Source organism: Emydura macquarii, unplaced genomic scaffold (genome assembly GCF_026122565.2).
Source record: "Emydura macquarii macquarii isolate MOO-44397 ecotype Brisbane River unplaced genomic scaffold, CSIRO-AGI_Emac_v2 contig_3506, whole genome shotgun sequence".
NCBI lineage: Eukaryota > Metazoa > Chordata > Testudines > Chelidae > Emydura > Emydura macquarii.
Genome location: NW_027133643.1, coordinates 9,541,683 through 9,560,246, shown reverse-complemented (window position 1 = coordinate 9,560,246; position 18,564 = coordinate 9,541,683). Strand labels below are relative to the sequence as shown.

The window sequence follows — 18,564 nt, the reverse complement described above, 5'->3', positions numbered from 1 at the left end:
GGGTCCAAGGTATATTAGCTTATGTTTCCATCCACCTCATAAAAGGCCCGATCCAAAGCCTACTTGAGTCAAAAGAAAAACACCTACTGACTTCAGTGGGCTTGGGATCAAGCCCTAAGCATAGCAAAAATGCATTTCAAGGGCAGCCCTGTCCTCGCCAAAATATCAGCTTATCTTTTGCCTGTTTTTATTTCTAAGTCACCTTTGGCCAGTGTTAATCAGAAGCTGAATGCTACACTCACCCTGTGGCTAGGGAGACACTGATGCTTCAGATAAGCCAGGTACTTATGTGTAATAAGCCAAGTATGACTGGCCTCCTGAACCCCCACTGGGTATCAGTGACTGACTGACACAAAAGCAGCATACTTTTGTTTAAATTGCAGTGGACAGCATATCCTAAGGTCAAGATTGTCTCCTCCTACCTACTTAGGCTACTTCAGTGACCTCTTGTGCTGCATCAGCACAGGAAGAGGAGGCTGAAACCTCCATTACAGTGCACTAGTTCTGTCACTAGCAGTGCTTAGCAAATTCATTTCAGCAACCCTGAAATGAGTGCGAAGAGTGAAGACAGGCTGGTCAGTCACTCAGATGCTCTAGAGCAGGGGTTCTCAAATTTTTTTTTTTTGCTGGAACCCCTTTTGAAAATATTTCAGGCGGTGACGACCCCTTCCAAAAATGATGACCCCTCCATGCCATTCCACTCCCCTCCCCCATGACATGCCAGCCTTACTTCTGCGCTGCTGCTGGGGGTGGTGCTGCCTTGAGGGGTCCCAACCGCCAGTTTGAGAACCCCTGGACTAGAGAGAGTCAAAGAGCTCTTTACTTTAAGCAAATGTCAGTGGCTAAATATGTTCATTTCATTCCACTGCCATCCTCACCCCTGGCAGCCCACTTCCATATATGACTCTGAAAATGAGGCAATTCCTTACTGAGTGACCAGGGCAGGGAGACACTTTTATCTTCTGAATAGAATTAGATTGTGCAAACACTAAACCGTCTCTTAGCCAGAACCTGTGGAGGTCCCAATCGGTGCAAACCGACTGACTATGGACAACAATGGCAACTTGATATATTCACATCAGAGGTGTTACTTTACCATTTGGTTACTGTACCTAAATAAAAAGTGGGTTTAGAGCACAAGATCGGCAAATGATGTATCCTCAATATCAGGAAAATACAATGATGTACAATATTGTCCTTTCTCAGAACATCTTCATCAAACCACATCATCATAGATATAAGGGAAAAAAGAACAAGTGGAAGAATCATCCACTTCCACGCCAAGTGTCTTTGAGAGACAGATTTACTAGACTCTAAAATCTGATGTCTAGAAACCACAGTAATGTGTATATTAGAAATTTCCAGATCAGATTAGATTAGAATACGTGGATAACATTTCATTGCCATGACCATAATATGTTAGATAAACCTTATGCCAAGATTATTTAACACAATTCCATAAACCAAACCTACATCCCTCCCACTTCAACCAAACAGCTTGGTTTGCAATTCTGATAACATCCAATCAATACATTCATGTTTAGTTATTATGAGTGTAACCCCCTTCTTTTTCTGGGTTACTTGGGAGCAGGCAACACTCACCGGTGTACAAGGGCGCCTAAGGTTGCTAACAACAAAGGAGATCTTGAGTATCCCAGTGATGATATAGGATAGGTGGGAATCCTCTATCCACACCTCTGCTGCAGTCCCTTTACTTCTAAAGGAATTTAAAATTGGCGGTGCCTCCACCTGGCTGGCCCCTGCACACGCTCAATAGTGGGCCTTGGGAGCTTCCAGGACTAAACCTAGTCTGATAATAATAATAATCTGTGACCTAGATCTAACTCAACAATTGCAATTATGCAAACTAAGCATCCAATATACTTAAATTAGAGTTAACACACCTTTACTGAACAAATTAAGGAAATATGGCATAACAGACTGAAATTAAACATCACTATTTTAAATCCACAGTTGAATAAATCAATTCATAAAAATAGTATACAGTAATAAATGGAACCTGTCTAGTTGGCATTTACACTGCCACTATTTACCCCACCTGCAGAGTGTGCACTCCCCTAGAGCTCTGAGCCCTAACCCCTTGCTTGCGTGGGCGTGCTTGAAGATCTGAAGCAGACAGCACTCTGTTGGTTCAGTGTGTCAGTTCAGTCCAGGTATCAAACCGGAGATTTGGAGTTGGCCCAACCAAATGTCTGCAGTCCTGGCCCTGCTTGAAGGGACTCTCTCTCTCTCTTTCTTCTTAGGCCCAGTCAAAGTCTCTCTGCTGTGCCCCTTCCTTTACAAGCCCTGCCCCAAACAACGGGGGGGAAGGGCACTCACATCACCTTCACTGCAGGCCCACCTCCGTCAGCTCCAGGCTCAGTCCCTGCCCTGGCTTGGGCAATGCACCAACCTCCGAAGCTCCCTGCTCGATCAAAACTCCAGCAGACTCTCAGCAGCAGCTTTGGGAACCCGGCAGCAGCAGCAGCAGCTTCCAGCCTCAGCTGCACTCCACCCCAGCACCAAAATGGAGTCCCCACATGCTTTTTTCTCACTCCAGGGAAGGGGAAGAGTCTCTCTCCTTTTTCCCCAAGGCATCATGGGAGTTGTAGTCTTCCAGGATCTTCCTAACTGTAAAACTCCCAATTAAGTTCCAAGGCCCCAGAAGTACAGGGTGCCTAGATGAGGATGGGTAGCAGGCAGTACAAAACCCTAAAATAGATAATCACCTAAAAGACCCACGAGGGCCCTAAGAGCTACCACTGGTTCATGCACTCTGTTGCCATGGTGTTGAGTGTGGTATAGGTTACATTAAACATAGACAGACAGAATATACCCTGAATAGAAGCTCTGTACAATACAAATGGAGACCATTAAGATACAGTAAGGAATTCATCTAAGGATATTTATGGCCCCATCATATAAGAGCTTATTTTCTCTGAAAGGTAAGGTACAGAAGTAACTGAGCTGTATATACTGCATTTATCTTCAAGATGATTTACTCACTGCCTATCCCTTCTCTTTGTTTCAAATAGCTGAGCATAAAGTTCTATGGATTTATCAGGTGCCTTTCCTACCATATAAAATCACATTGTCATGTCTATTCACTAACACCTACATTAATCTCCATGGCGTAAATAAAAATTACAAGCTCTCTACTTATTCTCTTCTTACCTATACCTTAAAAAACAGTGCAGGTAAATGTAGGGCTCATGACAGTGAGGAATGAATGAGGAATGAATAGAATTATTGACTTGCGCTCACACAACTCTGCCAATGCTTATGCAGCTCAATCCTGACTTGCAGACTCAGTGGTATTCCCGTCTGGAGCACATATTACCAGCCATTTTTTAATTGTATCAAACTAACCACTAACTATGGTTCGTGCCATAACCAAAAACTTGCAATCTGGAGTGAGATTAAATTCAGTCTCCGTATGTTTAAAGCTAATGTGATAATTCACTGCACCCTCTAGACCCACACTCACATGAGCTGCACCTAACCAAACACAGCTACTGTCTAGACTAATAAAAACAGCCATGCTGTTTCTAATCAAACATTTCACTTGAGCTTGCACCGCTTCTGTCATGCTGTGGTAGAAACCTCTGGGCGCTCTCATGTGTGAAGGATTAGTTTGACCTTTCAAATGTTTATTAGTATTCACCAGCGCTCTTCTGTTTCACTAGTGTCTAGCACGTGCTCATAACTGAGGGACAGATTCTGACACCCTTAGTCACATTGAGTAATACCATTCTCCTCTAACAGACCTATTGAAATCAATGGGACTACTCCTGGAATTAGGTACTACTCAGGGTTGATATGCATGACAGAATCTGGCCCTTGTACTCTAAAGCCTGAGACTTGTTCTAGGGCTGTTTATTAAGGGGTAGACTGTAGACTCTTTACTCATGCTGCATTAGCACATGCGCACCTGAATGGCTCCGCTGATACTATCTTCTTAAGAGGGAACCTATCTTCTTAGGAAGGCTATGAGGAAGCAAATGTTGCGAGAGCTGATGTGTAGAGAAAAACTGGGAATTTGGTTAATTTTTGCACTACTGCCTGACTGTTTAATATAATTAGATGCTATGAGGTTGCTGTTTTTTTCTGTGGTTTAGTTCATTCCTAAGTATGTGTCATAGGTGTCAAGAATATCGTGACAGGTGTGTCGTCTTATAGATATTTTGTAAATCTAAAGAATATATAATGAACGGGATGATTGGTGAGAGTGAGTGCTCACTAAAATTGAGAGTAAGGGTTCCACAATCTGGCCCTATTGTGATTGTGCGTGTAGTGTATAGAAACAGGGCAGTGTCCCTTTAAATAGTCTAGTTGCAATCACCGAGTTCCACATGGTAGACGCTGCCTGAAACTAGGCAGAGCAGCAGCGTGTACTTACCGAGGCTCAGCAGGTTTATATATAGCAACTAAATGTGGTTATTTAGGACTCAACTGCGCCTGTGTGGTTTCTTGATGTTGTTATTTTTGCGGAAAAAGCAAAAGAGACGACAGTGTCCAAGGCCCCTGGCAGGATCAGGGCCCCATTGTGCTAGGCGCTGTATAAATATGTAAGAAAACATGTGCCCCACAGACCTTAAAATCTGATCAAAGTCCATACAAAACAAATGGGTGTCCAGACACTAAGAGTGAAGGAGAAGATAATAGAGATTATACTTTGTGCTCGTATACACTAACAAGGGGCTCCTCTGGATGGTGTTGAACCCATGACACTTGTTTATTTAAATGTGTCTTCTCTCATCATAACCCTGTGTGCTCTCTGAACCTCCCCTACCTGAAAAGGTGTGACCCTTGCCTCACTGCCTATGCTGGTTTGCCTGTTTCTGCCTTTTCTATGAAGACAGTTTCCAACCCCCCTTCCTCTAAACAAACAAATATCTAAGCCACTCCCAATATCCAGATCTGCCTCACCTTGGGGTCCCCTCCCTTGTTCCTTAGAGGGCTGGCAGGCCTCTGGAAGATACAGGGTTGTCCCACACTCTGTTGCAGTCCAGAGGGATATCTGAGAGCAGAGGAGAGAGTCCATTTGTGGTGCAATATTCTCTGATCCCCCAGAGTCTGGGGCTGAGAAGGTTCCATGGGGGCCAGCCCATTCCTCAGGTACCCCTTTCCCACACCACCCCCATCCCCACAAAACAGCTCACAGACCCCAGAACCTCTGAAAGCACTGGGACTCCTGGGGCTGTAAAGAGGCTGCCTCTGAGAGGGTTGGAGGCTTGTGCCCTTGAAGTTCTAGCCCTGGGGAGGGAAGCACTCAAAGATCAACAGTGATTGATGACATTGTCCTTTGCGTCTCAGTGGTGCTTTTATGTCCCATCTTCTAGCACATATGGTCACCCTAAGAATCCGGCCCTATTTCCCAAAGGGAAACCAGGACAACAAGTGGGGCTGGCCCAAGCTGCTTGCCTGAGCCCTGCTTCCCCTCCCCTGAAGCTGGCCCTGCCCAAGCCCTGCCCACCCCCCACGAGGCCGGCATCGCCACTTGGCCGAGCCCTGCCCAGCCCGAGCCCTGCTCCACACAGGACTGGTGTCGCTGCTCACCCCTGCACATTCCTCTGCCCCCAGATAGGGGTCACTCTGTCCTTTTTTGGCAAAATGGGGCATTTGTCCTGTTTGCTCTTGCCAACGGATCAGGGCAAGAGCAAAAGGGAAAAATGCCCCTTTTTGTCAAAAAAATCGGGATGGCCAGAAAAGGGCTCAAAAAAGGGACTGTCCTGCCAAAACGGGACGTTTGGTCACCCTCAAGATTCTCCATTGCCCTGCTCTTCAGTGCAATCATTTACACCAGTGCAGAGTGTAAGATACTCCTATTCTGATCCAGCAGTGTTTTAGATATATTCTGTACTGGTGTAAATATCTGCCCAAGATTCAGGGCAACGGTGACTTGGCCCACAGTTTTTACTCTAGCTTGTTTAATGAAGATACATAGATGATCATTAATTGTTCCTCTCAATACTTGCAAGTGGCAAACAAATTGAGGACATTGACACACTGGCATTATAAATGTTAATATTTTGGTAATAAAATGATAAATGAGATTAATGGAACAATTTTTAGACACATACACTCCATAATCCCAGATCTTCATTGTCTATGAAACTAACAGGAATGTGATCACGGCAGACTCTCTCTCTAAAAGCAGAGGAGGTCTTTTGAGTAAAGAAAAGGAGGGTGGGGGAGGGTTCAAATGGAAGAGCTGTTCTCTGGAGAGTTGTCATGATATAATCTCTGAGATATGTGAAGAATGAAAACGTCCAGTCCATGTCTAAATGTGCGGTCTCCATGAATCAGAGAATACAGAAAAAGGCTGCTTTGTGCTCCCCAACTAATGGCACTGGCTGTTAAAAAATAATGCAAATTATGCAAAGAATGTTGGGCCTCAAACTTGAAAATAAACAAAAAAACTGGTCCCACTTTTCATGGTACCAAACAACATTCCTCACTAGCAATGAGAGATCACAGGTGGCCGAGAAGAGAAAGAAATAATCTGCAGCAATTTGCTAACATTGCCCTGGCTACTTGAAACATTACATTTAACTTCTGTTAATACTGAACTAATTTCTTTGTAGGGTTTTTCATTCTGCAAATAAGAACCATTGTTATTAGGACAGGAGGAGAGTTCAAATTCTGCCCATTGGTAAGATTTATAATTATTATTACTGGGATAGTGCCTAGAAGCTCCAGTTGAGATCAAGACTTCATTGTGGCAGACATTGTACAAACGTATCAGAAGATATAGTCCCTGCCCTGCAGAGTTTATTATCTAATTTGACAAGACAGACTAAGGGTGGGAGGGGCAATGACTTGCCCAAGGTTACAGAGCAGATCAGTGGCAGAACAGGAAACAGACCCCAGGTCTTCTGAGTCCAAATCCACAGCTCAATTACCTGCTTTCTCCAAATTATACCTGTGCAATCCCTCTGAGCTTTCTAGATTTAATCAAGAGTAGAACTGGCCATAATTCAAGTTTAAATGCCTCAGTGCAATGTCTCCTATGTGAGTCTAAGCCACCTCTTCTCATCTCCTCTTAGCTTTTCAAATAGCTGTCTAAGCAGGTCCTCAGCTGGTAGAAATCAGCGTGGCTCCAAGTACTTTGATGGAGCTTGTGGTGAATTCACCAGCTGAGGAACTAGCCTGAGCCTGAAGGGAGGGAGGAGAACTCAAAGACTTCTGTATGTGAGTGTGTAACTAAAGATAATGCATACACACAGGTAACCTTACCGCTGGCATTTCTTAGCTTTCGAGTGCTTGGACTTTGCAACCTTTTTTTAAGATAGTTGTGTGTGTAATTTTCTAGGTTTTAAAAAAACCTCTAGCAAACAGATATTCCATTGTGTGGCATCGTATTGACACCCACATGGGTTGTCAGCAGGGTTGGGACCATTAGACACACCACACAGATCTCTGCCTCTTGACCTAGCAGAGTATCTTTTAGCAATAGTAGATTGTCATCTTCTATGGGGGGAATCAGCCCTGGAGGGCAGCTCAAAACAACCATTCCAGGGAAAGTTCTTCTGAATCCCCATAGCCCTGGGCCGGAGCATGTTCAGTAAGTCTGTGGGGATGGCGCTCGCACTCTAGTAAGCACTAGGAGCTGGGAGGAGGTAGAGCATGCCTAGGGAGGATGGAATCTTCAGAGATTTTAGCCATTGAACCCTAAGAAGTCTCTACTCAGCATGTGCAAATTGAGATTTTTCAAAGGCTTAACACGTGGCCAAATTTGGGAGGGATTTTCAAAGGGATTGCAAAAGTCACAACCCTGAAACAAAGGCTACTCCCTGCCAAATTCCAAGTCCCTGCTTCCAAAGCCCAGCAATGCTAGCGCTTTTCAAGTAGAAGGTCACCAGAATTTTTTAACAAGGGAAAAACTCTATTTTTTTCTCTGGCCTCATTCTCAGAAATGGCTGAACCATTTTTGCTGTAATTTAAAAAAACAGCCGGAGGCAGACACCTAGTGTGGGAAATTTCAGCCCAGACGGTTAAAGTTTGGCAAAGTTATAAGCAACTGAAAACAGAGTTTTACAATGGGAAGTGTTGGGCGACCTGCACATTAGGTGGCCCTGCCAGCCTTGCCTATAACAACAGGAGTACTTGGAGGCCTCAGTCAAGATCATGACACCATTGTGCTAGGTGCTGTACACACAAGTAGCAAGAGATACTCTCTACCCTGAAGAGCTTACACTCTAAATAGACTAAACAGACAAAGGAAGAGAGGGGAAACTGAGGCTACAAGAGGTGAAGTGACTTTCCCAAAGTCATGCAGCAGGCCAGTGGCAGAGCGGGGAATAGAATACAGATCTCCTGACTCCCTGATCAGAGCCTTATTGACTTCCCCATACTGCCTCGATCTGCCTCTGCACTGCGGACATTTGTCAAAGGTAAAAAACAAGAGGCAAAGGTCCTGATTCTGGGCTCACAACAGTGTAACGCCATGGACTTCAAAGAATTTACACTCCTGATTTACACCAGCGTGAGGGGAGAATCAGGCCCTAACTCCATAGAAAGTGATGCACCAGGAAGGACAAGCGGCAGCAGGGATAGCAGTCCAGACCTCTGGATCTAAAACCACAAGGCTCTGCTGCTTGAGCTACAAGATCCAGCTCTGTTAGCGTGAAGACTGTAGCTGATACATGTGAGAAATCTAGAGTCCAGCCACTTGAGGGGGATGGAGAGACACTGAATAACGATGGGTTACATCTAAAAGATCACTAAGATCAGCCCTCACAAGACAACATATTATTACACCCTGGCCTGACACCAGCAAGAACGGTGTTGCAAGGGAGAACATAAAAACATATAGAGCTACTGTCTCCTAGTTACACATAGGAACTTCATGTAGGCAATTCCCCTTTTTGTATAGATCCCCACCATGTCCATGGGAGAGGAGAACCAGGCAGAGAGAGACAGAGCCTTAGTGAGAGAGAACACAATTTGCTAATAATGATGCCCATTATAAAGAGGCTTGCATGATGATTCAAGTGGCTTGGGAGAAGTAGGAGGAGAAAATCTTGCCTTCTAAAGATTCCAGCTGGTTAAAGGCCTGTGTATGGGCACTAAGGGCCTCATCCAAAGCCCATTAACATCAGTAGGAAACTTTCCATTGACTTCAATGGGCAGGGTTCCATTTCCAGCTCCCTGTGGGTGTGTGAGAACAGCAGGGCACTAGAAAGATAACTCGACTGACTTAAATAAGATGAACGTGTGGAGACAGAGGAATGAACATTATTACCATAAAGTTTAAAACAACAGCTCCCGCAAGTATCCGTCACAGCACAGTTTGCAAAAAATCATTTCCACTGTCGCCACCGTTAGTTGCAGTGCTGAAATCTATAGCGATTGGTTTATAATGCAGAAATGGTCTGATCAGTGGGTTGGGCTTTTCCAGCTCTGTGGCTGTCAGTAAAGCTTAATTTTAAGTTTCGGTTGTCAGGGGCATTTTTCTTTTGCCTGAAAAATTAAATTGAGCAAGAGCCTTTGACAGAATATCATGTAGATCAACAGCATCACCAGCTTGCACTGTAATGTGGCTAGATGCACATAATCAGAGCATCCAAATAACCTAGCACAAAATTTGTCTGCCATTCCCCTTAACCCTAAGCATACTCAGGACAAGGCCTGTATAATTTGTTCCAGGACTTTGGCCTCTCATTCAACAACCAGAAGCCCCTCCATTCCCCACCCTGAGAAAAATGATGCTCCACCCACTTACCCAACAGTGCCCCAGATGAGCTCCCACCCCATTCCACCTGCCCCCTTACTGGCAGTGGCATTGCCTCCCTGCACAATCACCTGGTCTCCATGCCAGGTTGAGCCCCAGCCCTTCATGTGACTGCCTCCCTGTGCTACAATTCCAGAGGGCTGGAGGAGGGAGTTCCCAGCAGAGGATAGTTGGGCTGTATGAATTTGTCCTAAGAATCCCATCCCATCTCACTTCCAAGAAGCAAGACATCCTCTTCTTCCCAAGGCACAGACCCTCACTGCCCCAATAGCTAACCATTTGCTGTAGGAAATTAGCCAGTTCCCAGGTGTTTTCCACCAGGGCTGTAGCTAGTAACTAAATGGTTAAAGGGTCAAGGCTACCACATGACACGCCTTTCTGCATAGTCCCTTATACACAACCAGGAGAGACAAAACTGAAATATCAATGACCTTTAACGGCAAACCCAGAGCACAGAGAGGTAGAGGGAAATATAGCAGAAAGAACTGGCATTAAGTCAAATGTAAAAACTGAAATGTTTTGTCTATTGCTCCACCTAGTGAAATTTCAGTAGAAAAAGCCATGGGACTGTAACATTAATATTGGACAGATTCACTGTAGCTATGGCATATTCAGCTTTTTTAACCTAAATTTTCAAAAGCTAGGTCTGGATTTTGACAGAAAGTTTGCTCTTCTCTACTAGTGGAGAGATACTGTGTTTGGACGAAAAGTCAGTTATTATTTTGCAAGATGTCTTTGAGCCTGATTCCATCTTTACTTAATCCTATTCATACTGACATCTCTCCATGAATTCAGTGGAACTATTCCTGACTCACACAACATGTTAGATGAGATGAAAATCAGATGGTAAATAATAATCCTGAGCAATATCTTAGCCAGGGTTTTTATAAAGTTGCAAACATGAAGTTCCCTATTCTTTAGACAACAATTATATGATATATCCTAACGGGCCAAGTGAACACAGTGTGTCTGTGACTGTTGTCTTCTTTCGAAAAAGCATGATAAATATCAAGAAAAAAGCAATTGCCAATAGCCAGAATTAGAGATGGACCCAATCTGTGATGTCTAGAGCAGCATCTCAAAGCTCGCTCCCTTCCACACTTCAGATGCTGAGTGAGCTCATTAAGGAAATGAGGACCAACTGGAAAACTATGAGCCAGATCTAGGATCCCTGTCCACACCCCTCAGCCCATACAATTATCGTGTGTTATTTTCATATGGGGTACCAGATATTCAGGGGCACTGGAGATACCGGACTGATTAGTAACAGTTTATGCCTGGCACAGCACATAACACTGAAGGGTTCTGCTATTCCATTGACTAATATTACTGAGAGTTTACCCTGGTGAATCCCCATACATGAGAGACCCTAAAGGCCTGATGTTCCTGTGCATGGCATAGAGCAGACGTTGAACTCCAAGGCTGACATCAGCAAGAGGAATCAGCAAGACTGTCTCCTCACTTATGAATACCTTCAGCGGAGAAGACAAGACAAGCATTATCGGCATTATCGGCAGGAGTCCTGATTCCAAGAAGCAAAGGGTTCATTTCTTTTTGCCAAAAGGAGGAAAAAGCCCCAATAAACTATTCTCTGCTTAAGAAATAGCATCATTTTAAAGTCCATTTGGCTACAAAATAATTTGTCCAGTTTTTAGCTATTTCTCAAGATGCAGAAAAATAATAGACCTCTGGGAACATATAACAGGAGAGTTATGTGCTGATTTTCTGCTTTTCTGGCAGGAACATTGAAACATATAACTACGAGGACAGATAAAACGGTCTCAGATGGGCTGGGCATGACCTCGTGACTAGATTTCATGGAATAAAATTGCTTTTCAATGAGAAGCTTAAGATAATAGACCAGTGTGATAGAAAGTAGAAGTTCCACTAACTGATTTGGGAGGAAAATAGCTGCTGATAAGATCAGCATGGAGATCATCATTAAGGGGGACATTTTTCAAATGTGGCTACAGCCTGGTTGTATACAACACGCCTGTCACAAAGCAACAGTGCTTTGGGGAATTACCATGCTGCAAACCGCAGACTTCCACAGCATTTGAGCCATTACTTCCCTGTTCCATATGACCTCAATAGCCACTAATGAAGGGAACTGGTTTGGAAATTACACAGTTCGTTTCAGTTTGAGAATGTACCTGATCAGACAATTGCTCTACCTCGTCTGCTATCCTGCTGCCAAAAGTGGCCCAAATTGGGTGGTTCAGAGGAAGGTGATGTAAGAGCCAAGGTCTTTCCTCATTGCTCCTACTCAGCTATGCAATGCTGAAAGAGGGAACGGGGGACTCAGAACGGGTATTGTACTTGCTTCTAACTGCTGCAACTTAACCCCCTTAAAGCCTGGAGATGCGAAAATGGAAGCAGCATGGCCTAGTGGATTGAGCATAAAGTGCTCAAATAGTATGGTGATGAGTGCAGTACAGGAACTCATTAAGAACAGAGCAGAGCAGACGAAGAGCCAGGACACCCATCCTTTCCTTTGCTGTGCCACTGACCTGATATAAACCCTCTGGTAAGTTACTAAGGGACAAATCCATCTCCCTAATGCTTAGCCCTAGAAGCTGGGTGAAGTGTTGGGAAGATGCACAGGGGAGGGCAAAGCAAGAAAAGGCCATAGGGTGGCTGCAGCTGCCTCTAGCCTAATTGCTCTGCAAAGTGGAGGGTGGAAGGATCCACATAGTATTTGAAGCACATGCTGTATACATGGCATGGCAACCCCAAATCCTCCCTCCTTCCATGAAGTAGTACATGCCAGGAGGCCCCTGTATAGCCAAGGGGGCAGGGGTAAGATTTGTTCCTGAGCCTCTCTGCAATCTATAAAATAGGCACGAAGAGCAGTCACTTACCTCACCAAGGTGCTGTGAGGACCAGGAACAGTTAGAGTTTCTAGGGGGTTATCATTGTGGTTCAGCATCAGAAGCTGAACTTTACATTATCCCTTCTGGTGTGGCAGACTCAGCATGTGGTCGAGTTGGCGTCATCACATCTGGAGGCTGGATTCTCACATCACAACACGTCGGCACATCACACTGACCTTGGTCTGGATTAATGACGTCTGTAGAATGAGCCACTGGACCCACCACCCAACCTGGCGGATCCCAGGGACACAGCCGGCACCAGGCATAAGCAGACAAAGCAATTGCTTAGGGGCCGGAGCCGCTCATGGGGGTCCCCTATTTGCTTTTAATTGTGTGTGTGTGTGTGTGTGTGTGTAAGAGATGGGAGGGGGGGGCCAAAAATATTCCTTCGTCTGGCCTCCAATGGGGTAGCACTGCCTCTGTCCAGGGAGATCAACAGGAAGCCAGTGCGATCTGAGTGGAGGCTCTGCACTTCTGAAGTTGCTCTGCCTCCAGTTGTCCCTCCATTGGACCTGCATTTCAGGGAACTGCCCCAAGTCACAGGCCAGGGAATGTTTCCTGCTGGCTGTAGGGGGATCATGTGTAGCCCCCACAGCCTGCCCAGTCTGTGCTCCTTTCCCCAGTATGGACCTTGGACACACACAACCTCTTTCTGCATAGGAGGGCAGAAATCTACAACCCCAGGGGCCCAGCTGCGTTTGGAAACCAACCTGCAAAGACCCATTATCTGATATCACTGGGCAGAGGAGTTACTATATGTTTTGTGATTTCTAACATTTGTTGCCTTCATTGAAGGATCTTGTAATTTGCCATTTATGTCATATAGTTCAAGCTAGCATCCTCTGAGGATTTTCCCAGAATGTCAGACGAAAGTTTGGGCTTCACATTGTCATGCTATCATTTATTTCCCACACACCTCCTCTTCACGCAGTCCATCTTAAACTGTGGCAAAGGAACTTGAAGATACTAAGAGACAGCTTTACAGGATGACTCTCAGTCACAGAGCAAACAAAACAGTTTATTTCCTTTTGGAACCCCAGATGGGAAAAATCATAAAACCCTATGAGAATGGTCTTCTGCAGCTCCACCCTGTGGCAGTTTGATTATAGTTATTACAAAAACCCCGTATGTGGAGGCAATTGTATCGATAATAAATGTGCCTTATGCTAGTATAGCTTCCCTTCCTGTATGGGAAAAAACTATACTGATGTAAGCACTTTAATAGTAGTACACTAGGGCTCATACTGCTTCACCTATTTAGATTGTAAGTTTTTGGGTGCAGAGACTGTCTTTTTGTTCTGTGATTGTACGGTGCCTAGGACAATATGGTCCTCATCTAAAACTGGGCCTCCTAAGCCTTATACAAATAATAATACACCTGTATATTTAGAGCAGTAGAACTTGTGTGTTTAGAGAAGGTCTAAGGCAGTGAAAAAGTTCCTTGTTCCTTTTAAGCTTAGAGCATTAGAGTACAGTGAAAAGGTCTTATTTGTCCTTATTTTAAAGGATCTGGATATATCACAGGATTGCCCAGAATATCAGAAAACAAAATGTTCATAACTGAGAAGGAAAACAATGACTGAGATAGTGTTTTAAATAGAGTGTAAATGCAGCTAAACTATGGATATGAAGTGTGAAACTGTGGAAAAAGATAATGGAATTATATACCAATGCTCTGTGCAACTGTAAAAACTAATGTTTTATACATGGGTAATGCTAAATTAATAATTTCAGTCCTTTCAGGCAAAGGTATATTAACTGCTCCATCTCAACATAATCATATTACCTCAATAGGCTCTATATATCACACTTCCATGGTGGTAATCACCATTTGATTAACTACGAGGAATTTAGTGGCATTACAGCTATTCCTCAAGTAGACGTATAATTTGACACAATCCTCTCATTATTCCTGGTTAACCTAGTATCTGGAAGTAGACTTTAAACTAGTGTCATGAGTGTGTGGTTGCAAGAACATGATTTTCCACTGAGCTGTTGGGTCACAGAGGCATTGACAGTTACAAAGGAGATAGAGCCCAAGATCTTTTGCTCCTCTGGGGCCTGACATCCTTACAGCTGAAGCTGCCCTGGATCAGGTATTGTAGAAATACAAGGGAGAATCTTAGCTTTTATTTTTAATAAAGAGCCGGTCTCTTGCCCTTTTCTTTGTGGTGAGAGTCTAGAAACTGTAAATAGAGTTACAGACTGCCACTAATTGTGTCACACAGATCAGCGATTATTTACCATTCCTCCTACAACTCCTCTGGCTGCATGGAGAAGCTATAGGAGGAACTGTGAATAAACCATGATATTTATGAAAATAAAAACCATGACAAGTGAGGATCTTCAATCCACAGCCCTGGGTTGTTTGGAGATTATCTCGAATTACTTTGTGGACATGTGGAGCAATACTACCCAAGGGTTTTGCAAAATTCCTGAAACCAGACCTCTTACAGCCAAACTTGCTCTTCTGCTAAGCAACCGCTTTGACCTCTGACACATTCTGCTGCAATGGCCACCCTTTTCCCCTGGTCTCCATTCACACGTCTCTCTCTCCAACTCTGTTAACCACTCTGGTTTCCAGTCCAACCTGATTGCTTTGTTGGTGTTTCCCTGCTTAAAACTAATTGCTTAACACCCTAGAATAGTTTGCATCAGAGGAATTAGTGTTTTAAGGACCTATGGACGTGAACAAGATTGCTTTTGGGATGAAACTATGGGAGTGAGCTATCTGATTGGCTGGGACTTGGGAGGGAAAGACTCACCTGCCTGTAAAAATATCCTCTTATCAGTCCGATAGCTACCGAAGTTCATATCCCTACTGGAAAGTAAGTGAGACTCATCACTGTCAATAGCAAACATTACACCGTGAGATAAAATTTAATATGGACTAGAAGCGAAATTCTTTGAAAGTTAAAAAAGCACAACTACTTAGTAATTGAACTTTATTTAGAATCTTTGGAAGTCATAAAACATCTTATTTTACTGATATACATAAACATACAATCAGTAAGTTTCATTGCTTTTTTCCCTTGCACAAAAGTAGTGAATAGTTTTAACAAACCAGAACATCTAGACCCAGACAAGTGTAATCCAAACTTAATTATAGAATTGGTCCTTTATATACTGTACTCGCTTCCCCACATGATCACACTGGCTTATCAATTAGTTGCAGTGCAATTTTTGGCAGTAATATACTCAGCAATAACACAGAAATAGTGCAAGTTACAAGAAGCAATAATATTTCCAATCTGAACAATGAGAAGTGCAAAATCTCAGCCCATAAATTCTATATTCTTTATATCAACCGTATGTGCAAGAGATGACAAATGGTCATGTAAAATTTAATAGCGTAAGTGTTGCAATATTTTCAAGTATGCATGTAATGGTTATTTGATTAGAATAATTATTAGTTTTTGGACACAACCTTGAAACATCATTTTATCAAGGTGCATTTGGCAAGGTTTACCTATGTGCATTTAGCTTCTGCCTACTTGGATGTTCTGCATACTTGGACGGGTAGTTAAAAGTTCTCCAATTCAGTACATCTGGACTTTTGATGTGCATCTATAAACAGGATTCCACTAACACTTCATATTAATAAATCGACCAAACACAATGGAAATGAAATCCATTTTAAAACATAAGTCTTTTTCAGGCACTATTTATGGAATACCCACAAAATATTCCAACAAGTTAATGCACTTTGTGATTAGTTATAATTAAAGATAATTTTTAAATGAGATAAGGAAAACAACATTCTTAATGAGAGTACACCGCCACTTCTTTGCTTACTACTTTATCACATTTAACCTTACTTCAATATAATTTTCTTTATACGGTCAGGAGAATAATATCACATTTTAAATAAAACATAACGAACACAAACTTGAGTACTACACGGTAACTATAGGATTTTGAAAGGAAGCCTGATTTCATTTACTGATAGGATGTTTTCATACACAACTGATAATTAAATCAGCTGCAATTTCAATACTTTTCCCTTTTTTTTTGGATTCACTTTTCCTTGTTGTATCATCATCATCAAAAATTAGCCCTCCTAGCCATATATATCATATTGAGGTGTTTTCTGCAAGCCACCAGTCTCCACAAAGTTAGAAAGATTAAATGCATGGACTTGCATTACCACTTATTTGCTTTCCAAGTTCACTTAGAGCTTGTTCACACTTACCCGGAAATTCGGCGGCAGTCGACAGGAGTTACGCAAACCACGCAGAGTAGTTTGCGTAACTCCCGTCAACTGTTTCTGCGCGCTGTTCACATTGCACTGCTGTTCCCGTTGGCACAGCACTACGCTAGTTGAGGGGGCGGACTTATTCAGTCGACTCCCTCATCGATTGAGCAGGTCTATACTGACCGCTCAATCGATCATGAAAGATCGAGCTGGCGGTGGTAAATTTGCCGCCGCCAGTGTAAACATAGCCTTGTTAAATCTCTTAGTGGCATTGTACAAAATCAGGTTCTAGCAATCAGAAGCATAGGGTAGTGGATGGGGAGTTGTCTCTGATAGGTAAAGGTCCCTTTCCCACACCAGCTGACACCATGCAGATTTCTGGAAACTTGTAAAAAGGTTCAGTCTGCCTTCATTTGGTTCTCAGTGCTGGCGTGAATCATAATTTACTAGCTTTTACATTAGCTGAATTATAGTATCACATTATGGAGGCAAACTTTGATATTCTTAGTACTCTAACTGTGGACACTAGTGTTACAACTCAGCACAACAACAAATGCACTGTACTGAGCATCTTGGTCATTTCAGAAAATTTCTTTTTCTATAAAAAATTAATTAGAACAGAATAAGACATTGTTTTGCCACATAAAGATTTTAAAAGGCTGTCAGGGAGATATTAAAAGACCTAAAAATAGCCCCCTCTCCCGGTTTGTTTTCTTTAATGTTAAAGGCTGCAAATTGACCCATCACAGTAATAATCACTGACTAACTGGCATGGATGTATCCAGAGAGATAAATATGAAAAGTTAGCATTTGACTGTCAGACTTACTGTGCAGAACACAAACACTTTCCCAGAGGAGAATTAGATATTTCATCATTTGGGATGGTGGTAATTTAATTACATTACTAATGTTTTCTGGAATACTTGAAAGAACAATTAGCATAAGTAAATCATGAGTGAGATGACAAGTCACTTAGCATTTATCCCTGCTCATCAGATGAGATCAGATGATGATCTAAATTCTCTTTTGTGTGTGCGTGTTAATTCCACTTTCAGCAGTTGTAACAGGGATTTCCTATTGGTAGGAATAAATTTATGTTTAACTAAAGGCAAACACATACAGTTCATTAAAGTTTTCTAAGTTAACCTTGTTGAGAGGAAACATAAGCCACAAGATACTGAAGTAGTAGAAAAATTACTGACTAATAAGCTTCATTTATAAGACTAAATGAAACCATAGATGTATGCTAGCCAGAGAGGCCATAGGATTAGCATATACCAATCTTAGCTGGAGTTTGTTTTTCATCACACTCAGGACTGTACATTATAGCAGCAGCTCTACTACTGATGTTCTAAAATAATTGCATTCATCTCCACATGTGCAATGAGATTCATGATAACACTGTCAATGCCACAGTTCCTTTCTGGCATTTCAGAATAGCTACAGCTTGTTCGTGAGTAACACCTTCCAAAGCTTCTCCATTAACTGCTAAAATCTGATCACCACGCTTCAATCTACCATCATCCGCAGCTGCTCCCTGCAAACAACAAAAATGTTATGTTAGAGAACAAATAATTTGATGCGACTTACTTCTAAATTACTTAAAAAATCCCAACAACAGTGCACTGCTCAATAACATTAATTCTGTTTGTTTCCAACTGTAAACCTCAGCACTTTTTCCTGCATCCATGGCTCAGTATCATGTTGGCAAATGCTGAGTGTATTTGGCAGAGGCTTGATGCATGTCAGTGGGTAGGGCT

The 18,564-nt window shown here is 42.9% G+C and overlaps 1 protein-coding gene across 1 annotated transcript in view; it reads right to left on the bottom strand.

Annotated features, from left to right (window-relative positions):
• Positions 1–15,540: 15,540 nt before the first annotated feature.
• PATJ (PATJ crumbs cell polarity complex component) overlaps positions 15,541–18,564 on the bottom strand; it is a 204,809-nt gene continuing 201,785 nt past the window's right edge. Inside the window, exon 46 of the mRNA XM_067535623.1 lies at positions 15,541–18,341. Within this exon, the coding sequence (XP_067391724.1) occupies positions 18,195–18,341 (147 nt within the window). The 3' untranslated portion in view covers positions 15,541–18,194. The remainder of the gene's footprint in view (positions 18,342–18,564) is intronic.